The 23,992-nt window shown below is 35.5% G+C and overlaps 1 protein-coding gene across 2 annotated transcripts; it reads right to left on the minus strand.

Moving 5' to 3' along the window:
- Positions 1-23,855, minus strand: LOC143347512 (trissin receptor-like). Of its 2 annotated transcripts, none has more exons than XM_076776710.1 (4): positions 23,793-23,855; positions 18,639-18,814; positions 2,195-2,813; positions 1-1,348 (listed from the first exon to the last, which is right to left on the minus strand). In XM_076776710.1, exons 1-4 carry the CDS (start codon positions 23,834-23,836, stop codon positions 928-930), a joined length of 1,260 nt encoding a protein of 419 aa, XP_076632825.1. In that variant the 5' UTR covers positions 23,837-23,855; the 3' UTR covers positions 1-927. The 2 variants fall into 2 exon arrangements, with proteins under 2 accessions (XP_076632825.1, XP_076632826.1); XM_076776711.1 differs by having other exon boundaries at positions 1,030-1,348; positions 2,191-2,813.
- Between the last annotated feature and the right edge of the window lie 137 nt (positions 23,856-23,992).

The raw sequence follows: 23,992 nt of genomic DNA on the forward strand, positions 1-23,992 counted from the left end.
TGCTGGTCGTACCGGTCTCTCATTATACCTATTAAATTGCGATATAATTTCCTGGGCATTTGAATAATCTCCACCTGCTTCGTTAGTAATACGCTGTTTACTTTGCAATTAATATTGTCCGACTGCAAACTGCAAGAACATCCATCAATAAAGTTTGTTCAAGAATTATTAAAATTTTAATATCATTTTTCATGTGAATGGTCAAGTTCCGTTCCATAGTTTTTTAAAAATTTTGTTATCCTCGGGACGAATAGAAATCGACGATTGCCAATTGGCCTATAATGGCACATACTTTGTTTACGTCCTTGATAAAAAGATTTTTACCGTTTCAAAATCTCTGGGAAGACTTTTTCCTTTTTGATTTATCGTTATGCGTAGAATCGATTGTCCACGATTCGCGGGACACCCTGTACATTAGTATAGATTACACAAGTGTTGCTTCGCGTAGCGACGCTAACCGTACCTGAGCTATTTAACCTAACGTGTTACAACCCTCTGACCGCTCCAAAGCCAAAGAGTTTCGACTCAGAATTAGAATCAATCTTCTTAACGCTATTATCGAGGAAAGGTACTCAATCGACGCCATCCTTACCATTTTCATTCTGCCCTGTGTCTATTCGACTTTCGTCGTGCATTTCAGGAAACAGAAAAAACCTGAACGATACGGAAGTATACTTAACGTATATTTATTTTCGCTGCGCCCGCTTATACAGACACAGCCAAATCGTTGCTCGGTAGTAACAGTTTCGATGTCAGCGTCGAGAGTACGCTGGAAATTCTATACAGGAACAATTTCGTTTTATTCGTCGCGCGTCGTTCTACGGTTCATTGAACGCCCCGGACACGTAAAACTTTCAGTTTCTAAACGAATTCTGCGGTACGTTCGATGGTACGAGGACCTTTCGTCGCCACGCAGACCGGATCAGATCAAGTAACGTTCACGCGAGTGGTCTGGTCTGGTCTGGTGATGGTTCTCGTTGGTCGTGGGCTATCTTGTATCGAGCTCGAGCGGACCAACGAGCTCTGGGGATGATTCGTGTTCGCGCAGTGCTCGTGTCGCGTGGCTGTGTCTCCTCCGGTGCAGCCCATTGCCAGGCTGACGGTGTGCCCTCTAGAACTCTTGCAGGCTAAAAGTTCTCTCATTCCCTTCTGAAAGTTACGGGACAGGAAAGCGTAGAGCAAGGGATTCAGGCAGGAATTCGTGTATGAGATTAGGAACGTCGATAAAGTCAGGAGAGTGCTGAAGTCCGACGTCCGATCGTAATTCGAGCCCCAACGACGCCAGACGATTCGTGCTTGTTGCGGTAAATTGCAGACGGCGAACATTGTCACCACGGCGATCAACATTCTGCAAACATTTTGTTCTCCTCTATACAGGGTGTTTGGCCACCTCTGGGAAAAATTTTAATGGGTGATTCCAGAGACCAAAATAAGACAAAAATGAAGAATACAAATTTGGTGATCGAGGCTTTGTTAAAAAGTTATTAACGTTTAAAGTTCCTGTAGAATGATAATCTGTCTGAGTGAGAACCACTATTCTACAGATGGAACTTTAAACGTTAACAACTTTTTAACGAAGCTTCAATCAACAAATTCGTATTCTTGATTTTCGTCTTATTTTGGTCTCTAAAATCTCCCATTAAAATTTTGTATGTCGGATAATTGGACTATATCTACATACGAAGTGATGAAAACGAGGAATATAATCACAAATCTCTGGTCACACATTATATTTTTGGTAAAGAATTTTTTTCTCGAAAGTCCATAGGATTTCGAGGGTACGTGTATTCATAAAAAATGATTGTAATTGACCCCCGCAACCGAAAGTAATATTTCCAGAACATGAAATGTAGACAGCGTTTGTTTTTATTTTTTTCCAGCAGAGAACGCTTTCTAATCTATAGAATAAGTAGTACGTTGTCGTACAATTTATTTCTGATAGAAAGAGTTTATTAAAGTTTTTATCATGTTGGAAATTCATACTAACAATTTTCCCCGAGATCTATTGAACGAGAATAATTAGTTTGGAGATTGTTTCGTGACGGTAGATTCGCGTTGCTCCTACACTGTTTTTCCTCGGTAACGTTTTCGACCAACGTTTTCTTTTTATGGTAGAAAAAGCTATTTTCAGATTAAATACAGTTTATAATAAAAGACTTATGGAAATAGCGTAATGACACATGTACGTACATACCTTATGACGCCCCGTCTGGATCGAAGAACGTTTCTGCTGGTCCCGGCTGTCAGGCCTGGTCCGCCGAGGGTGGTGCCGCTTCTCCATAAACCGATGGCGATCCTCGAGTACAGACAGGACATCAGCACGAGGGGAACGATGTAAAGAAAAATGAGATTCACCAGGTCGAGAACGTTTTTGTTGTGCTTCTTGATATTGGCTAGACAAATAATGTCTACGTCGCCCGTGATTAGGCGGTTTTTCATCGTTTCGACGTAGAGAAACCTCGGCGAGGCGTAAATGGCGGCGATCAACCAAACGAGACCGACGACGAGCCTCAGACGACTTCTCGTCAGCACCGATCTGCACTTGATTGGATGAACAATGGCCAAGTAACGTTCCACGCAAACCACCACCAATATCAGCACGCTGGCCGCGTACGAGAGCGCGTGAACGAACATGTAAACTTTGCAAAGGAAATCACCTAGCTGCCAGCTGTTCGTTAAATAATTCGTAAGCGTTTGGTACACGCAGAATATGCCGACGCAGAAGTCGGCTACCGCCAGATTCGCCAGAAAGAAGTTCGTGATACTGCGCAGACGACGGGAGAAACTCACCACGAAGATCACCAACAGATTCCCTGAAACAACCGAGGGATAAATAACGATGGTTATTACTCGGATACTTTCTGCTCTTCGCAACGTATGGCATCGAAGTTCCTTCGAAACTTTGCGAGTTTCGACCGAAACTTCGCGTAACGCTCGTGTTTCGTACTTTTAATAGGAGGAGTGGGGGGGGGGGGGATCGAGAATGCTAACTGTACACGCTCGAATCGGGAGTTTGAGAGCGATCGAATGAATAGGTTAAGGATGCACGTCCTCTGTTGTTAAAATACATTGTAAACCAAAATGAAGCACACGAGAATGCTAGGATCATTGTTACGAAGCATTGTAAATGTAGAAATACCATAACAAGCGTACGAAATAAAACTTGCACCTAAACAAATATAATAAGTTGAATGGATGGACTTTGCACTGTCCTGCAAAGTCATGACTTCAATCTCCTCTAATTTCGTATGAACTACAAGGTACGTCGGTTTCGTAAAAATCCTTGACCTAAAGTGCAGAAAGTGATCGATTTGGCATGAAATGACCTGTATGCACTACAGGAAACATTTACTGCATTACCCACAAAACCACATAATGCCCATACGTCTCGGAGTTATATAATGAGTAAATTGGCCAATACCCAATTTGTATCAATCTACGTATCAAGTTATATAATTTTAATAAGACATTTTATATTAATTTAATTATTTGTAATCGAATTGGAATTAAGCTTTCACAGAGAAGTATAAAGAAAAGTTTAATTTTATATGAAATTATAAATATGAAATATTCAAATTTTATATAACAAGAATGGGAATCTTCGAACATCTCTCTCTCTCTCTGAGATTAAATTTGGGATTGTCTGAAAAGATTATTACTTGTCCCCTCGTTCATTCGGTCCAGTCAGCATATTCTCAATCCAACCGTAAGCGAAGTTTCTTCATTTTCTTTCTTAAAAGTGATTTTTCCTAGGCCTTCTGGCATTTAGACCCTATTCGAACGAGCTTATTCTCAACGAAACATTATACACACAAAGGTTCTACCAACTTGCGTTTTAACTTCTCTGCAGTTAGGCGTCTACTTCGTAATCAAACTTTACAATTCCTTTTTTCTGATCTATTCGAACTTTTTGTCCCTTCGTTGAGAAAAACACGTTTCAAGAGTTACTGATCACGTTTGGCCATTAAATAAATAAATTTGTTTAATGTGCTCATATACACTGATTGAACTAATTTCAATGAAACATATTTGAGTTCTATAAAAGATCTAATTCGATTTTGAGCGTGCTCTTTGGTTTTTCTTACATATATTCGTCGTTTATTAACATTTTTAAAAGTCTTTAAATAAATATTAGAGAGAATTATACTTTGCGTAGACCATTAAACAAACATTTCTCTTATTTTTTCTAATAATGAAAATATTAAATGAAATAGTACTAGAGTGTCAAAAAATATTATAACGTATTTGTTTTGTTAATGTTTTCTTAACAATCTTGATACAGTTTGATTGATTCAATGTAACCATTGCTGTAATTACACCTGTAGAAAGACTAACTGCAGCCAAGCCAACCATGATGCTTGAATTACATAGCGTTAATTCAATAACGTTGTCTATTTTGTAGTACCTGCCTCTCTAAAGTTTAACTACGGAATTATACGATACTGAATTCAACCGTAAATTTGACGAAGTTGATACAGTAGTACAGCTTTGTTACGTTAAACAGCAACAGTCTGTTGAATACCTAATCAACGATAAAGCAATAATATTTCCCCAATACTAATACGTGGTCGTAAACTAAGTGATAACATATTGAATATTCAAACAAAAAGATAAATATTTCTAATACCGTACGTTGTTATAGACAACATATTCTCCATTTAAAGAATGCGCAAAATAAGATTTGCACGTAAATTACAGTCTACAACTTGATAATTTAATAAAGATATATTCACTTTAAAGTATTTATGGATTCATACATACGTTATTCTACATAATTTTTGCTCAACACCGTATTATGCTTGGGAATCCAGGCAACTGTTAAATAGAATATTTCCCAATCGTTTGATTCTAACGTCATTCAATTATTTCCTTCGCGGAGCACTAAAAAATGAAGTTTATCAGAGGCCATCGACGACGGTCGAAAATATACAAGAGCGTATTATTAGTACACGTGTTGCAATAATTACAGAAACGTATGAAAAAGTTTCTCGTTCGCTTATTATTCGATTATCCAATTAATACATCGATTGTAACGAACAATGCTTCGAATACTGCTCCTATTTCCAGAACCGTTGTCACAGCAATTATTAGAAGCATTTGTAACCGCTAAATTGTCCATAGATTCCTTCAACGAATTAATAAAATCCTGGATGTTGCGTTTTAAAAAAACTACACCGCGTCCCCTCGATGTCACAATACTTTTGTGTACGACGCTGCTTCTTTTTATTAAAATAGAAACGATACTAATGCGGTCTGCTATTTCTAGCGGGACACTTATTACAACGCATGAGCGACACTGTATACCGCCATGTTTACATGGACTTAAAAGAGCCTCAGTGCACATTTAGCATCCTAATTATCGTAGAAGGCAGTCGACTTGATTTACGAGTCGTATAATCCTCCTTGAATTTTTGGTCTCGTTAAACCGTGAAGGACGGTGGAATGGATTTAAGAAATATGGATATGCATCCCCATATACATGTATGTATGTACGTATATCCCAGATTTTTCCATAGAAACTTCACCAGTTTGTTCTACAGGTAAAACTAAAACTAAAATGTATAATGAAAAAATGCTTTATTAAGAAGTTGTTTCGAAAATATGAAACGTAAACAATACAAAGCAAGACGAGATACGTAACGTTTATATTACATATTGATACAGGGTATATTTACTGTCCTTGTGTACTGATACTGCACGCCAGCCATTTTTAATGTTTTTAATAAATGATTTTCCGACGTTGTTGGCAGACTTTGTCGTCTATTAAAATAATTGGTTACAATTAAACGAGCCTGCGAGACGAGTTTGTAATACACAAAAATAAAAAAAAAAAGAAACGAGTTCCAAAGTCGGGATTTAACTTATGGAAAATGTGGAGAAACGTCGCGAAGCAAAAGTTCAAAGAACGTGCCGAAGTATTTCGAAAGAAATGATGCAATCGATGAGATCTTGGATTAAAGGAATTCTTGAGAGATAAAGGTAGACGAGCATTCGAATTCGCTATTGGACATCTTCCAAAAGATCCCAAGTTGCACGATGGACGCGTCGAAGGAACTCAAAAGGTATCTCATAGTTGTCGCAGAAACCGTATGTATACCACGTGCATACCCACGCGATATAGTTATGTCACTTCGTACGATGAATGTTTCGTTACGTTTCTGCTTTCGTCCAACAACAAATGCATTTCCATCGAATATTCTTTCAAACGCAGTCTTCGAAACAAAGATGAAACGTCACGTTTGTCACGACACGACGAAAGCTTGCGACAACTACTTTAAATCGAGAGCTGTGACATAAAGATATTGGAGATATAGCATTAAAAATTGTATACATTTTAGGATTTATACTGTTTTCACTTTACGTATAATTCGAAGCATGAAACTTAGCTTATTGTATGGGGTATTTATAAAATAAATAATACTCCGTTTTCGTTGTTTCTGAAATGAACTATTACCAACTGGTAACCAAATGTACTCTAGATACGACAATCACGTGCAAAAAAGGTTGGCGACTGCATTCAATGAATTATTAAGGAATGCACTTTATATTCTAATCGATATTTGGCAGCACAAGACAATACCTACAAAAATAAATGGGAATCTGTTAGAAAGAAATTTGGCTCCTCACACGAGGGTCGTGTGCACGGGAAGATTAACGAGTCTGGCTTCAAAAAATGGTAAAAAATCTCTGCTTTCGGGTGATATACAGGTTTCCACGGATCACCGTTATTTTACACGATTCGTAGCCATTATTTCAGTTTATCGACCAGACGTAATTCGTATTAATCGTTACAGAAAAATATTTACTCCTCATTAATAAATTATGTATACGAATTATACCTTGCCAAACGCTGTTCCAGTTGCCGTAAATGCATTCGCGAAGTTACATGCGAGGATTTATTAAGCAAGAAACGATGTAAATTGTGCATTTAAATAAAATGGAAACATTAACATTATAATACTGCCTCTTCGAGTGAATTTTTTGCAGTAAATTTTCTTTCGTGGAAAATGATAATTCAACAATTTTGCAAATGTACCAAATAACGTCGTAATTTAGATTTATCACGATTAAAATGTAAATTTGTTTTGGAGTCGTGCTGTGACTTCAGTTTTGATTTTATTACGACTAGACGTTGCATGCATAATAATTAATGTGACAAGTCTTCTGTGCTAATACAAAAGTTAGATTTGCCTCGTTACGCATGGTCGATTATTTACGATATTGCCAGTGACACTTGTTAACTTTCCGTAAATGTATATTTTTTATACAATTATACAAATTTTTTATTCAATAATTTCAAGGTTCTCTTAATTAAGTTCTTCAGATATTTCACGCATGACGTGCGAAACATCTAATTATTTTAATGGGACGATTTGGCTGTTAATTTAGTCGATTGCTCAATTCGCTGTGCTCTTATACCAGTAGTTTCACTCTGCGTCACTGAATAATTTTGCCGTTAATTGAATGAGAACCAGAAACAAAGTATTCGATCGATTCGATTTCCATTCATATTTTTGTCGAGAAATTAGTCGAGTGCGACGTAACAGAAAACGATGCAAAATTGAATTAATTTTTTATTTCATATTGATTGATCGATGGTATTATGAACGAGATTATATGATGTTTTAATGGAAACACATCTATAGAAAATTGAGATACGCATTCTAATACAGATAGATACCGATCTGAATTAATAACATCCTTTCAGGTCATAATAAATATCAATATGCAATGCAATATCGAATAGAGATTGTAGATCCAATAATTACAAAAATTAACCTAATTTTCTTTTCTTATGTTCTGTTCATACCAATAACAGTGTTTCGAAAACAGAATAATTTGTTGAACATTTTAAAGTATTATTGCATTTCATTTAGGAATGTAAAAACTTTCATACGTACTTCGAAACATTTAGAATACTAAATTCTGCTTTGCATATCTATTTTCATCTTAACATAAGATTTTAAGCTTAAAATTCTAACCGATAGGTAGATGAAATTCCATATCGGCAGTGAATTGAGAGAAACTGATGGTCATTTAAGTTAAAATAAACCCGCATTTTCCATATTTGATACGCAGCTGAACGAACAGTTCGTATCAACTTGCTTTGTGTTTTCGATAAAATAATTCGATCTAGAGGTAATGCGGGTTGTGCGGTTACGATGAAAGGACTGGGTACAAAAATGGAAAAATCAAAATAAATTCGATGCGTTTCCCAATGCAAAACAACTATTAGATTTGGAATGCACAAGCACGGAGTATGTCGCAGAGCTAATGGTCGCTCGATAAAAACGAAACTGTTAAACAGCATATTAACGTCTGATTATTCAAAACGTTTATTTCGTTGCACGAAATCTGCCGGACATAATTGAAACAAACTCACGTTGGACGCAATAGGATTCGCAATTAGCGTAATCGAACTCGAAATCCCGAGAGAAGTGGAATTCTTTCTGTTCGATAAAGTCTACAATTTTCAACTGTTTGTTCTTTGTATTTCCATTCTGCCTCCTCGAAAACCAGGCCAATTGTAGTAATACTCAGGTCGATACGAAATATTTTGTTGGAATTTAAACATGATCGGAGAGGAGAATAGGTGGACAGACGGTGGGAATCGATAAAGTTTTTTTAAAACAGTTGTTATGCGTTTAAATTCTATTTACTGTAATAAATTTGTACTGTAATAAATTCGAATCCAACAAAACGATGACTTAACTGAACCTTCCGTAATTTTACGTTGGGCTATATCGTATTTCAATTTCGATAAAATCCCTAACATCTGCAAAAAAGTGATTTATCGCCAAATAGGGTGTGCTCGGTCACATTTATTTCTGGTAAGCACTATCGAGTTGGACGAAGGATGTTCTCTATTTCCAAATGAAAATTAAACTAGTACACACGAAATGCAATCAATATTCACACGTCTTATAAATGTATTTGATAACTGTCGATTATTACGTATGCAAGCGCAAAGTTAAAAATATTCAGATTTTTCTTTCCCAATAAAAAATATCAAAACGAAAGGAAAGTGTCCAATATGTCATGTTTTATAAGTGGATATTTAGACACTCTGTCGTTTAATATTATATAAATTAGTACGATTTAAAGGTCATTATATAAGAAATACTTGAAATGGAATAAAAATTAAAGATTTATATCAACCTTGCGACATTGCGTCGTAAGATCAGGTAAATGTGGAAAAATCTTCTACGACATTTGGTCGACGGGCGCGTGTATATTTTCCATTGAAACCAATCTATCGTTCACGAGAAAATATGAAAACTTAGTCACACTTGAACGATTTACGTTATTTTGACGGTGAATAGCAGTCGTCTAAACAATACAAACAACCTCAGTTCCATTTCCATCTAGTGTAATTACCTCATATTCGAACGCAACCCTATTACATTAAATTAATGACTGTTAATCATGGCTCATCGCTATGAAGTCGACCACGTTACGCTACGAATGTTCGTAGCGGAAACGGATCTAATTTATATTCTGATTCAATCATTTTAACGAGAATATCCCATTGCTTAGAATTATAAAATAGAACGGCTGCTTGGTACGTTGAAAAAGCAATTCTATTAAATTTCTAAAATAGAAATTAAGTGCAGTGAATACTCGATGCATTATTTTTTTTACGAATTACTTTTTGAATGGGAGCATTTCATATTGTAATGTAATATTCAAAAGTTCTTACAAAATCATATTAAAACTTGTATTCCAGCCTTTACATTATCTTCTTCAATTTAACAGATGCGACCTTTACAGTATATAGTTGAAAGCATACCAGAGATAATGAACTCATGTCGTCGCATGGTACACTATGCACAGGTCGTTGAGTAAATTTACGACATTCTATTCGAAGCGATGTTCAAGAATCGACCAAGTTGCAAAGAATCACAGTTACGTAGAAACGCCAGGGTTTAATCGAGGAGGATCCTCCGCGAGAGTTAGGATATTTTGCAGAAAACCAACATCCGCCGCTACGTTTTTCATTTTTTTCGCATTTTGGGGGACAATTTAAAACTTCTCGCGTCTTCGTTTGTTTTTTCAAAGTAACGCGCCGCATCGATTCGCGTAGAAGCTGGTTATACTAATTTCATTTTAAAGCGACTTTCGTTCGGGGAACGCAAACGTTCCGACATTTCAAGTAAACACTTCTACGGTGAAACGAGATTACGAAGTCGGAGAGCACAGCTGGGAAGCTATATGTCACGACACTCGGCGCAGGGAGGAGGGGAAAAAAGTGAGCGAAAGGTAGTGAAATGAATTTGCGTGACAAGGGTGGAACTTTTAAAAAAAGATCGCCGTTGTGAATCGACTACCTTCGACTCTATTGAAACGTATACGAAAAGGGGTGTTTACAAAAAAAAAATATTTTCTTGGACAAATATCAGGGAGGTTACAAACATATGCACCATAAATGTCGTACGCACGCGTGAACGTACAAACTTTTTACGGAGTTGGTTACCAGGGTCTTAATATAGTGGATTAACACCCCTTTTATTGCAAGCTATTGCCCACAACCCCATTAACCCATCAACGGGACTTTATGTTCCGTTCTCTTATTACTGCGTCCGTGGTTTTGAATAATTCTGGTTGGTTCTGCAACCATCATTCACCCTCGACTCCTTCCGTTGAACGTCGGTACTACGTTTCGCTTTCCGTTACACGTGTATCACGTATCATGCTTGTATACTATCCCCTTAATTTAGTAAACATGGGAAATTCGCATGTTTCTACCGAGTATTCGATCACGAGTAACCCCAGATTTTTCTTTTGATAGCAAAGAATTTTTTTCTCAAAAGTGCGTAAGATTTCGGGGGTATGTCTATTCACCAAAAATGATTGTAATTGACCCCCGCAATCGAAAATAATTTTTTCAGAACGATTTGAAAAAATTGTTTTTTGCCGAAAAATTTAGGCACCTACCCCCAGACGATTTTTCTTAAAAATTCATTTTTAATTTTTAGTATTTTTGTTTGATGCCCTACAGAAAAATTGTCTAATACTTTTTAGTAGGTATCTATGAGCTCTACTTTAGAAAAAAGTTTCATTGAAATATATTCGCTATCGTAGGAGTTACGGCTGTTTGAAAATTTGACCATTTTTATGGGGTTTTTCACATTTTTCGGGGTCAAGGAAGAACTTTTCGAGTATTTTTAAAATTTCTACATATTCTACACTAAAATACGCGTCGTTTGCTTTTTTGAAAATTAAAATCGTCCAATCCGTTCAGAAGTTATGACGTTTTAAAGATTCGCATGAAAATTCGGGCAGACATTTCTGGCCTGAAATTAGATTTTCGGTAAGGAATTTTTTTCTCGAAACTGAGTAGGATTTCGGGGGTATGTCTGTTGACCAAAAATGCTTACAATTGACCCCTACAATCGAAAATAATTTTTTTAGAACGATTTGAAAAATTTTTTTTTCCCTCGAAAAATTTAATTTCTTCTCGAATTTTTGTCTCGAAACTGTGTAAGATTTCGGGGGTATGTCTATTCACCAAAAATGATTGTAATTGCCCCCCGCAACCGAAAATAATTTTTTCAGAATTAATTAAAAATTTTTTTTTTCGTCGAAAAATTTAGGCACCTACCCTTGTCGATTTTCCTTAAAAATTCGTTTTTGATTTTTAGTAATTTTATTTGACGCCCTACAGAAAAGTTGTCTAATACTTTTCTGTAGGTACCCATGAGCTCTACTTCAGAAAAAAGTTTCATTGAAATATATTCACAATTGTAGGAGTTATGGCTGTTTGAAAATTAGACCATTTTTATAGGGTTTTTTTCATTTTGCGGGGTCAAGGACCAACTTTTCGAATATTTTTGCAATTTGTACATAGTCTCTACCAAAATACGCGTAGTTTGCTTTTTTAAACATTAAAATCGTCCAATTCGTTCAGAAGTTATGGCGTTTTAAAGATTCGCATGAAAATTCGGGCAGACATTTCTGGCCAGAAATTATATTTTCGTTAAGGAATTTTTTTCTCGAAAATGCGTAGGAATTCGGGGGTATGTGTAATGATAAAAAATGATTGTAATTGACCCCCACAACCGAAAATAATTTTTTTAGAACGATTTGAAAAATTTGTTTTTCGCCGAAAAATTTCAACACCTACCCGAATTTTTTTCTCGAAACTGAGTAGGATTTCGGGGGTATGTCTGTTGACCAAAAATGCTTACAGTTGACCCGTACAATCGAAAATAATTTTTTCAGAATGATTTGAAATTTTTTAATTTCACCGAAATTTTTACTCCTACATCTTTGTGAACAAACTTTATTTTCGCGCTGTGGAAAAGGAGAATCGCTTATACGGAAATACCGATCGATTATTTTCAAAGTAGCCGATGTTATTCTATGGGAAAAAGAAACCCACGTATTATTTCAATTTTGTCCGCCATGCGCGTCACTGAATATATGCATCTACGTGCTGAATTATTCAACTTCGATTGATGGTTTCTGGGCCATTTCTCGAGGTGTAACGGTCCACATAGCGAAGACACAATTTTTCCCCCTCTCGTTGTGCGTCAACGTGTACCGGCTTTTCGTTCGTACTTCTACTTTCCCTTTAAAAAAAAATTCACCGAGAGTAGAACATTTTTGAAAGGAATGGAACAAGACGAGTCCCCGTGGTCTCGAAACTTTCCACGAGTTCGAGGTATCGTTAATAGAATCGCATTTAAAGTATTCCTCTTCCCAATCTGTCTCCCCGGCTGCCGCGTTCCTCAACTTCCAGCGTCGGTATTGCTCCGAACTCGAGTATTGTTATGGGTCGCGGTGGCTTTTTTTTGCCCGAGGTCTAATTGAATTTTTATTCAATTTTTACGCCGTTCCCTCCGAGAAAACGAAATTTAATGTCCAAAGTAATTTCCCGCGGCGTCGGTACTCACCACTCGTCTCTCGTTTTTCCATCGTCGCGAAACGTCCGCCCGATATTCAAAACATCGAATGTTTATCCTTGGCGTCGATCAGAAGCAGGAAATCCGCGGCCTTAAAAGCGACTAGTCGAACGTGGTATTTTGAATATATCGATCTTTCTTCATTTTCCTCGTAGTTTCAGGTCCTTTCGATAAACGTAAAAATAGCGGAGCTCTTTTCTTTCTTTCGAAATTCCAATTTTACGCTTCTAAAACCAGGAGAACTAATTGAACACACGTTTGGTTTGCTTCGACCAGATGTTACGCGAGTCCAGACGCCTTGTGTGCTTACGTCTTACTAAACAAGCTTTGAGGACTATGCGGAATTTCCATGTGGCTGCGACGAGAGGAAACTGCGAACCGTGGTCCGAGTTTCTCATTTATTTTTGCAAAGTTTCGTCGACGGAAAGACACGTTATGCGACGTATTGATCGCGTTTAGATTATTAATCTTTTGATGTTCAATTAACTGAGGAAGTCAATTTGTTGAAAGTCAAATTCAGAGACTTGTTTATTCTGTACCAGTTCTTGGTACGCGGACACGATTAAAAAAATTGAAAAAGCTCTTCACAGAAACGCGGGTAAACTTCGTGTCGAAACGTGGATAACAGAGATTGTTTTTAATAAGACTACCTTTTACCTTTTATAAATTTGGACTTCGTTTCATTTGCCATTTTAACGTTTCCTTCGGAATTTATTTCTCGAAAACGATAGAGCTCTTTCTACTTTTTGAGGTTGCTCTGTGTCCATTGTCCTTCGATTAAAAAAAAAACAAAAAAAAAAAAAAATACATAAAAAACTCGGACTACGGTTCGTGGTTTTCCCTCGTGAGTGTTCCTAACTCATATATCTAACTCGGGGTTTGGCAGACTACAACTCCACAAGCAAGAATGATTCTTTTAACGAATTCCATAGGAGATTCACGAAATTGCCGCTTCTGTAGTCGTAAAGTAGTATGAATGCGACGTAGTCGTGCCCATTTGTTCACGTGAATTGTCGTAAATACATTTACGCGCCTAGATGAGTGGTAATTTACTATAACGAAACACTTGAAAATCTTGTTACTGACCAAGTATATTCATTGAGCGTCGACGATCGATTTTAATAATCGTAAACGTTAACTTTGAACACTGAAAGTAATCTTAATTTAATTTCAGTTAAACTTGAAGAACTCAATTTAAAGAACTGTAATTGTAGAAAAAAATGTAAATAAATCGTGACATTCGAGAAAATTGGCCATTCTACGCCAGCAGTGTATGCAATCCAGAATTTGGAATTTTTTGTAGTCGACAAACAAAGTTACTTTTAAAATCAAAAGTTAGTTATTAACTGCCAATCAATACAATTGCAAGATAAGAAAGTTACTCGTGCGAACATTTTAATTAACAAGTTATTAACTCGCTATGTTTCAGATTACATTTTATATCAAACTCATTTCTTGCTGGTATGATTATTGCGATGCTCTTGTGTAGTTTGCAGTTATTACTCATGGTAAATTAAATTAGTCTGGAATAATAGCAAAACTTGAAAGGAAAAGGGGAGCAGGAAGATAATTATATTATAGTAGAGCTTTTGTTGGACTTGATAAAGAACATTGGGAAATTAAAAATAATGTTAAAAGAATATGTATGAACAGAGTCGTTCACCCGTAATGCAAAATCAGTTTTTCATTATTCCCAATTATTACACGAGGGAAATCGAATGATGATAGCAATGAATTTTCATGAAATTGTTCCATGAAATTATTTTAAGATCACACAACGCAAGCTGCTTTTTTACTTTACCGATGAATTTCTATAAATCGAACGCATTGGTAAAATGGCCGTACTGCCTGTAATTCGTCGGTGCTCTTGTATCGTCAAATAACTGCGGATCAATGATTCGCATTCTTTTAATAGGTCGTGCATATGAAATTGTTGATATTTGACAAATTGAAGATTGACCAGGATTAATAAAGCTATCCATCGTGTTATGTAGTATTCATAACTGTATTCTTCTCTCCAATTTTATTCGTTTATCGAGTCGTTTACTTTTCTTCGCTCAAAAAATTTCATTTATATTACGCTTACTATTAAAATTACATTTATGTTTGCATGTCGCTTTCCAATTAAAAATTCTTAGAACGTGGACTTGATGAGCTAGCTTTCCGGTCTTTATAAATTTAACTTTCGAAATTTTACCCTTATCACTTCCAACCAGAAAATAATTCTACGAATTGCAGGCTAGTGTAAAAGACAAGTCATACAATTCTCTGAGTGACGAAGGTTAATTAAGAGGTAGGATGGAAGTTAACTTTCACAACTTTCAAACAACAATCCACAACTTCGTAATGATTTCACGACGTACGATCATAATAAGGAATATACATATAAGAATTAGACTTAATTTGAAATATAATTTTAATTGTCAAACCTCTTTACGATTGTTTCTATAAACGAGAATTATGTAACTAAATAATATTTGTAAAAAAAGTAACAAAGTATAAAGAAAAAGATTACTAAGCATCTTTAAGGAGTTTCTGAACATTTTCGTTTATTTGTGCATCGAATTGATCGACTTCTTTTTGGTGTCATGTCCAACATCGTTTCCCGGGCTTGGAATAGCCTGTTCCAGCTATTGGGTGGACGAATACTGGCGTTCATTATCGTAAATTCTTCGCGTCATTAGTCCCCACACATTTTCGATCCAGTTAATGTCAGGCGATATCACTCTGGTTGCTCTAATGCTGGGATATCCGCTTCTTCCACCCACGATTTTGTTGACTTGCTTGTTTTAATTGTCGCATTATTTGCGCTCGAACGCTAGATTCGCAGCTTTGAAACGATGGAAATTAGGTTGTAAATGGTTTTCCAAAATGGCTTTGCAATCAACCTTATTCGATCGATGGGATATTACAGTTAGATCGACTTTACCAAAGCCACTGAAAACAGTTCAAATCCTTAGAGAGCCATCTCCGAAGTCAAAGGTAACATTTTACTGTCCAATCAATAAGAAAGAACAGTATTCCAATCCAAAAGAATTTAGAGAACATGGTTTTTTTCAAAAAACATATTTTAACAAAGGAAAGTTTAATTCTTTTTATCGTACATGTAGACTTTCATTTATAAATTCCTCTTTCCACTTCTTATATCGTATTTAATTTCGATCGTGCACGTTTATTTTCGAAGGGAAACTTCGTCGACGACTGTCTAATGATTTGGACTGCATTCAATGGTTTCGATAAAGTCGGTCTTACTGTAATATCTCATCGATTGAGGAAGGTCGATTACGAAGCAGTTCTGGAAAATCACATCCAACCTTATTTCCATCGTTTTAAAGCTGCATATTTGATGCACATGCACGGATAATCTGACAATCGAATGCAGCAGTCAACAAAATTGTGGCTGAAAACACGAATATCTTTACATTAAAGTAGCCAGACGGTATCGTACGATAGCAACACGATCAAAAATGTGTGGAGACTAATGGCGCGAGGAATTTACGACGATGAAAGTCAATATTCCTTCGTCCAAGATCTGGAGGGAGCTATTTAAACGAGGTAAAATGGTGTTAGGCGAGACAGCTTCAAAAATTTGATGAACTCCATACCGAAGCAAATAAAAAATTAATAGTAAATAATTCTTGTTGCCGTGAAAAATCAATTACCGTAAAAGAAGCTAAAAATAAAATTAAAAATAAGATAGAAATGTTTAATCGTATTTTAGCGCGTTTGTAAATGACAACCGAAAAAACCATACATTTTTAGACTAGGTTACTTCACTATATTCGCACCACATTCTAGGTATCTCCTTTAGCAACTAACTGAATCTTCTTTAGCATAAATTACGACCTGTAATGCGCTTAGGCATTGACCAAATTACTAACTAGGTCCTTGTGTTGGCGCGACTGCTCCCAATTTGGTCCCAAGTACCTCTTGTAATACATCTACCGACGATATATTTCTTCTTCTCACTTTCTAATCGAAGAGCTCCTATACTTTCTCCTTAGAGTTCAGATCCAGCTATTCGAACGGATTTATTGGTGTAATTTGTAACATTGTTTGACCCCTTAAAGCTCACACTTCTTTTCGACCTCGTCCGCTAAACGTGATGAGTTTCTTTCCATTGACTTTGTTTCTTCGTCGTTCGTTATTTTAGTCGGTTAAAATATTATTTTTCGAAAATAGAATGTTTTCACGTTGAGCTATGGAAACAGCAATTTCATACGTTACGATTTAACGTTACGTTCTTTAATTTCAAACACAAGTGGCTGATTGTAACACGCCTCGTGCAATCGAATCAATTGCTATGCATTCGAATGACAAAAGAGCAGCTGGCACGTAAGCTTATGTAGTCGGATCAATTGTTAAAATGCCGTGTAATAAATTTCATACTTTCATAAAATGTTTTACGAAATTTATTGTGTAAGGTAAAGACTTATTTCTGCTTTGATAGACTTTGTTCCAATATAAACGAGAAAAGAAAATTTAATTTTCTTCTTCCGGGAAACGTTTACAATTTTAATTACAAAATAACGTTAAAGAGTTTAGTGAAATATCGGTATGAGATTCTAAAAACAAAGTTTTCATTTTTATTCAAATTTAATAGCGTACTTTACGTTTTTTCGATTTCAATTTTGTAATTTGTTAAAATAAAAGTGGTTTGTAACGACACTTTCAATTTTGTACACGTTGTAAGGAATGCTCAGCTACGTGGGCTGCCTACGCGAAGGGACAACTACTTAAAAACGATTCGGTCATGAGCGTATTGAAGTTACGATCGACGACGCTGTTATGCACAGTAACTGGAGTAAACAAATAACATCTACGAAAGTGTCATAAAGTGGTGTGTCGTCTGCATTCATTGCTCTTTCTTCTGTTGTAAGATTTCAAAACAAATAACTGTGTCCGTTAAATTTTCATTTGTTTAATTTCCTCGCGCAAGGGAAAATTTTAATTAAAATCAGTACGTGCTTGGAAAGAAGCATTAAATTCCGTTTTGTATTAAGTTCTCGGGGTACGACCTAATTTGAAGTAGGATCTCGATTAAATACATTTTTACCGACCAATTCCTCGAGTTTACGTTCAACGGATCTTTGTCCGCCTACACTATTTATTTTAAAGCGAATCGACGAACTTTTCGATTTTTTAACGCTTTATTCTACGTTATAAAAAAAAAAAAAAATAAGAGAACATCCAAACGAGATCCAGGTGAAACAATCGAACTGTATTGTCTAAATATCGACTCGTTCGTTCATCAGTGAGAAAATATATGTTACTGTGGTGCAATCGACTCGAAACGTTAAGTCGGCTTTTATTGCGTTCACTTTCTTCTCGCGTCTGTACGTACAAATAACACGTAATTGCGACTGTTTCTATGAAATTTGAAGCTAATATACAAAGCGTTACAACTAAATTAGTAGCAATGTTGTAAAAGTTACGTCCGCCCACCGTATCAATTATTTATATTTTTCTACAGTAAAAATATTCTCCGATATTTCAAAATAAAAACGTGTATCAGTGAACGACAAAATACAGCTTTGGTAATATAGCTAGTCGCGAATAAACCATGACAGATTCCGCGTTTCTGTGGTTTGCTCTTCACGTTATAAGATTCGATATTGTCTTTACAGTCCCGAATGGTAATTCACTCAACATTGTTGAAAAACTATTCCAGCAGGTAAGTTGTCAAATTAAAGTCAAAGGATGAGTACAATTGAATTAAATTGGTGAACTTACCGAAAAAACATGAGACGAAGACGATGGTGTAGAGCGTAATAAAGATCACCTTTACACCGGTCCTGTCGAATATGTACTCCTCGTTCGAGGATATATTGTACAGAAAAGTTTCGTTGTCGACGAAGCTTTTGTTGTCATAGGTCTCGTAAACGATTGCCTCGCGGTCGTCGATCATTCTGTAAAACGGAAATATTATACATCAATTTTAACTTGGAATAAGGATTTAACCGGACAGAAAAGAAGGAAATGGGTCCTAATCGTCGCTAATGACCCGTAGGTTGCAACGACGTAAAACCCGAAAAATTCGTTTCTTTTTTAGACTGTCACCTTCGACAAAGAATCTTCCGATCTTTTTTCTTGTTCAATTCATTTGTCAAATTAATCAGTTTAATTGATCGATTCTTTACTGTTCTAGTTTTATAAAGGTTTCGAGTTGAGATTGGTTGTTAACTGCGTTAAGTGGCACGCTCGATCGCAATTATCGTAGCGAATCGTTGAATAATTTGACATGGTTGCACGCGTACAAGGGTGTACATATGTGCCTTCGAGCGCGGTAAACGTTCACTGGTGTCCAACTTGTCTAAACGGATCGACACCTATTATTTATCACGCATTATTCACGGTGTCTTTAACAAACGCACGTAGAACAACGTTCGTAGTCGCTGAGAGACTACTATCGTTATTAAGATTTCATGGAAAGCACGTATTCAATATCTCGGAGGCTTCAGATTTAGATTCAGATATCAGTTTTAAATTAACATATTTACATGAAAAATTTAAATCCCGTTCTATAATCGATCTTCGATATATCTGTCACGTATGAAAGTTTATCGTTGGTTAAGCCTCGTAAAAACCCCAGAAAAGTACTCGATTTATCGATACTCGTGTCAGTTAGGTTAATCCCTTACGTCAGAACATGTGCTCACACCTAAATACCTCGCGTACTTTAAGTTTCGATCGTTCCTCAAATAACCTGATGATTTCTCCCTGGATATTCTCGATAAAATTAAAGTTCTCAATTTCGAATCTGGGGGGGATTAAGATTTTATCTTGGTCGGTGACAATGGATTTTGATCGTAACTAATTAATTGATTCGATCTTTTATCACGAATAACACTCGAAGAAGCGAAATAAGAAATTTAACGAATCCTGGACTGATTAATTACCGCAATAGTCAAGCGGCATTCGTTTTCGCATCGTAATTATGCTCTTCACGTTGCCGCGCAAAGCAAACCGTAAATTTTATTTAAAATTCAATTAAGCCCACCGTTTTCGAATGTTCATTCCCGTCACGGACGGTTGCTCCGAGTCTGGTATATACATTTATCGAATTAAGTTGCCCATAGTGGAATTTATAGTATAGTGTGTGGAACAAATACAGCAACATAGTTCAGGCATACTCGAACGGATTCGTTAAACGATAACCTTGTTATGTGCAAGTCGCCAAACGTGTCGTTTTCTACTGGAAGGCTTAAGAGGATGTTCACTTGTTTCAAGAAGAAAGAATTTTTGTTTGTTTTTGTCCGGAATATATGTGTAAAATATAATAAAGCACAGAGTGTTTCTTGCATCTTGTTTACCAAGTAAACAGATGCTTGAAGTAGCTTGCACGGAGATAAAAATTTACTTGCCTTTGAATCACATACGAATGAAGTGAAAAGAAAAGAAATAAAATGTATGTTTTACTGAAAAATTCACAAGAACATATGGTAACAATTTTTGTATAATATAGCAGTGCAGTGCAGATGATAACATAAAAAAATTAAAAACTGGAATTCGTCAGATTAATAAGGTATGTCTATTTAAATAATTATACATAAGATCCATTCTGTGCGTAGAGTCGGATATTTAAAAACCATTTTGGAACGAACGAGCGTCCCGTGCGACCATTCGTGCCACAAAAGTTCACGCAGCTGTCGTAGACTTAATGGATATGACATTTAGCTAGATTGAGCTTAACTTTTTTGTCCGGAAACTTCCTTTTTTCGCAATTTTAACCCACTGCTATCTTAGGGAGAACAAATAATCAGTTTCGTATTGAAGCTAATGTGGTACTATGAGCGAGTAGAATGTGGAGTCGAGTTGTTTTTGCTCAGCTGCAAGCCTAGTAAAAGCACACAAACACGTTTGACCTACTAGAACTCTCGATTTCTTTCAGAACTGATCTTTCATAAACATTGAATGTAATATATTAATTCATTTATTTTATTTAATATCTGCGAGGGAATTCCAACTGATACAAACCAATTTTGATAAAACTTTGGAAGAATTAAATCTACTTACGAATTTAGTCTAAAAAAGTTCTTACTAAAGTGATCATTTATTGTAACTCTAGTATTTACATAGTTGGTACTTTATTGTTTTGGAAATGTGTATCTTTCGTAAATAAAATTATTGAAAAATTTACAGCTGCCTTTCGCGTTATTTGTACGATACGAATGTCGAAATTCATGTACGTGACATTTAGGTTTAGCAAGAACGATTTCTCAAAAGATTTAGTCGAATTTCTAGCCAGAAATTGATATCAGAGCTGAATTTATGAATCTCTCCGTAAAAGTTGCATACAACCGTAGCAAGTTTGCAACGTCAGATGTTGACCTAACACAAATACAGTTTCTAGAACAAGTCTTCTGGGAACAGCGGAAAGTGTCTGAAAAATATGCGCGATGTGAGTTGTGTAAAGTAGAAGAGTGAAATCTGACCCACAGTACAGTAGTAGTATATAAATTAAACATTACATTGTTATTTCTGATAACTGTTACGACAAAACTACTGAAATTTTATAGAATATCTCGTCCAATGTGTGATCGATTTATAATTTCCTTCGTCAAGTTTGTTAAATTATTTTTTCCTTTGCATAATTCTTTTTTCTCCATAGACGAAATAAAGTACATTATTTTTTTCTTTCTCTCACATTATACAAACTAGATTTTAGTAATTATGCAGGACAATTGTATAAATTATTAGTAAACTATTAAAAGTTAATATAGGATTTAAGAAAGATCCCGTAATAGCATTCTTATGTTTATTAATATGAAACTATGATGGCGGTAGTCCGACGACGAGAATGAATGCACGGAGTTAATGAAATATTCAATAATTATTTGTTACCGTTTATTAATGAGAATAGAGCTGTAAATTGAGCATTCTGCCAAGATAAAGCTGCTGTTCATACCATTCAAGTAATAATAATAATAGCGCACCTTGACGCGTCAAAATGGCTAGCATGTAACCCGGACCGAAATCTGATTGAAAACATGTGGAGTATTATTGTTCAAATTATCCGCATTCATAACAAATAATATCACAACATAACCAAGTTAAAAACTGCAATTGTAACAATCTGGATCGAGGTACAAAGCATAACATTTTAACAGAAAAGATTGAAAGTATGAAAAATCGAGTAACTGAAATTGTTATAACTTATTGAAATTAAAAGGAGATTCAAGTTTTATTGTTCGATCAAGAATAAAATTGCAATTATAACGATATTGGGCCGTGATTAAAAATAAACAATGGACAATTCAGAATACAAAATTATGAACGAGAACGTTATTGTATCATCAATTCTTGTTATAGAGAGTATTGACATAGATGAAGAAATAGCGAGACCATCTATTATTTTATTCTATTACGAAGATGGAAATGGATGTTGCATTAATCTTAATTGGTGAAATTTCGAAAAGGAAAACCATTCAAATATTTGTATCGAAACTAGAAATTCAGCTTCATCGATGAATGATAAGTCTTTTATAGCACTTCTTTTTATGACATGCATCGGTATGCAATACGTGCTATTATTATTATTTTTATATGTTTATCATATGCTTCTTTACGGAATAAAATTGCATTCTATACAATCGTAAAAAAGCAGAATTTACTCATTTGATAAAACAAAAGAATAACTTCAATCTTTGAAGCAAACTTGGAATCAAATCCAGGTAATTTTAAAGCTTTTTCTGAAAGCTTTAAAATCCTACAAAATACGATTATTACAAGAAAGAAATGTTTTTTTCTTAGTTTTTACAGATACATATATAAATATATACTTTTTTTAGAAAAATTTGGATCACTATGCATTTGGTTAGAGGTTCCGAGAAGTTGTAAGAGTAGTTGATCGGTAAGAGAAAGATATAAATATAGTTTTATTTTCTTGAAGGCTTTCTAAAATATTGGAACGTGTAACGTACTCTGCGTAATGTGTAATCATCCTCTCGAATAATAAATTGGATATTTCCTTCACATTTCATGTTTCTAATATTTCTCAGGCGCATATGAAACGTAATAACTCTTCTGAGACTTTTGAACAGAAGTATACCTGCTCGATTGTCGTTTTACTCCGAGTACGCGCTTCCATAAAGTAGCTACGTCTTCCTTACTTTCTAAATTTTCGCATAAATCTTTCTGCGCAATATTTCTAGGGCTATATGGAATCTAACCTTACGATGACTTCCGTAAAGTTTGACTTCTGGATTCGTTCGAGACTTCTCTCGCATTTAAATTTCATCACGACTGCGTTCTGCGAATTTGTAATATTTATGAAACGGGAATATCACTGCAAAATATATTCTGCACATTTAAATTACTGTATACTAAAAATAATTCTGTGCAAAGAAAATAGAAGTTTTTCTTAAGAACATGGCAGAAACAATGAAATTTATTAAAAATTCATTTTTATGCTAATACTATGTTATTTACTTGAATGACACATTACAATCCGTTTTTTTTAGTCGAAAATTTACTATTAAGATAGTTATAGTAAATGAAAACTATAGACAATCTAATAATGTATGTTATCAGAGCCAGAAATCCTTATAGGGTTAAAAGGCGGCTCACTCCTTGAGTAATAAATTAAAATACGTTTCTTTATTTTTCGAAAATTTACGAACTGTCAAGATAGTTATAGTAAATTTAAACTATAGACAATCTGAAAATGTATGTTATCAGACCCAGGAATTCTCATAGGGTTAAAAGGCGATAAAAGAAATTTTTTTTACTCTTTCACACGAGTACATCCCTTTAAAAGTCCAACTCGAAAATACAAAACTTGTTACGTTCTGCGCTCGAGTACACCTCCTCTTTCTAAAAATTTCACTAGAGCGTTTGTCCCACACACTATACGCCTACACCGAGGAAAATGTTTTGTCGTCTTACCTGGACGATTCTTGGCTAAAGAAGTCTACTGCCGGATGGGGCATCTTCTAACAACGTCTTCTACGTTTCGGCAAGGTTCTCACAGTAAGCTTCGTTTCTTACAACATCGTGCACACAAATCGTCGTTCGTCGCAGCACACCCAAAGAACAATTACGAACATATCGTAGTTTAAAACGTAGAACGGTTACAAAGAGCGAAA

This window comes from Colletes latitarsis, chromosome 11, assembly GCF_051014445.1.
Source record: "Colletes latitarsis isolate SP2378_abdomen chromosome 11, iyColLati1, whole genome shotgun sequence".
NCBI classification, from domain to species: Eukaryota; Metazoa; Arthropoda; class Insecta; order Hymenoptera; family Colletidae; genus Colletes; species Colletes latitarsis.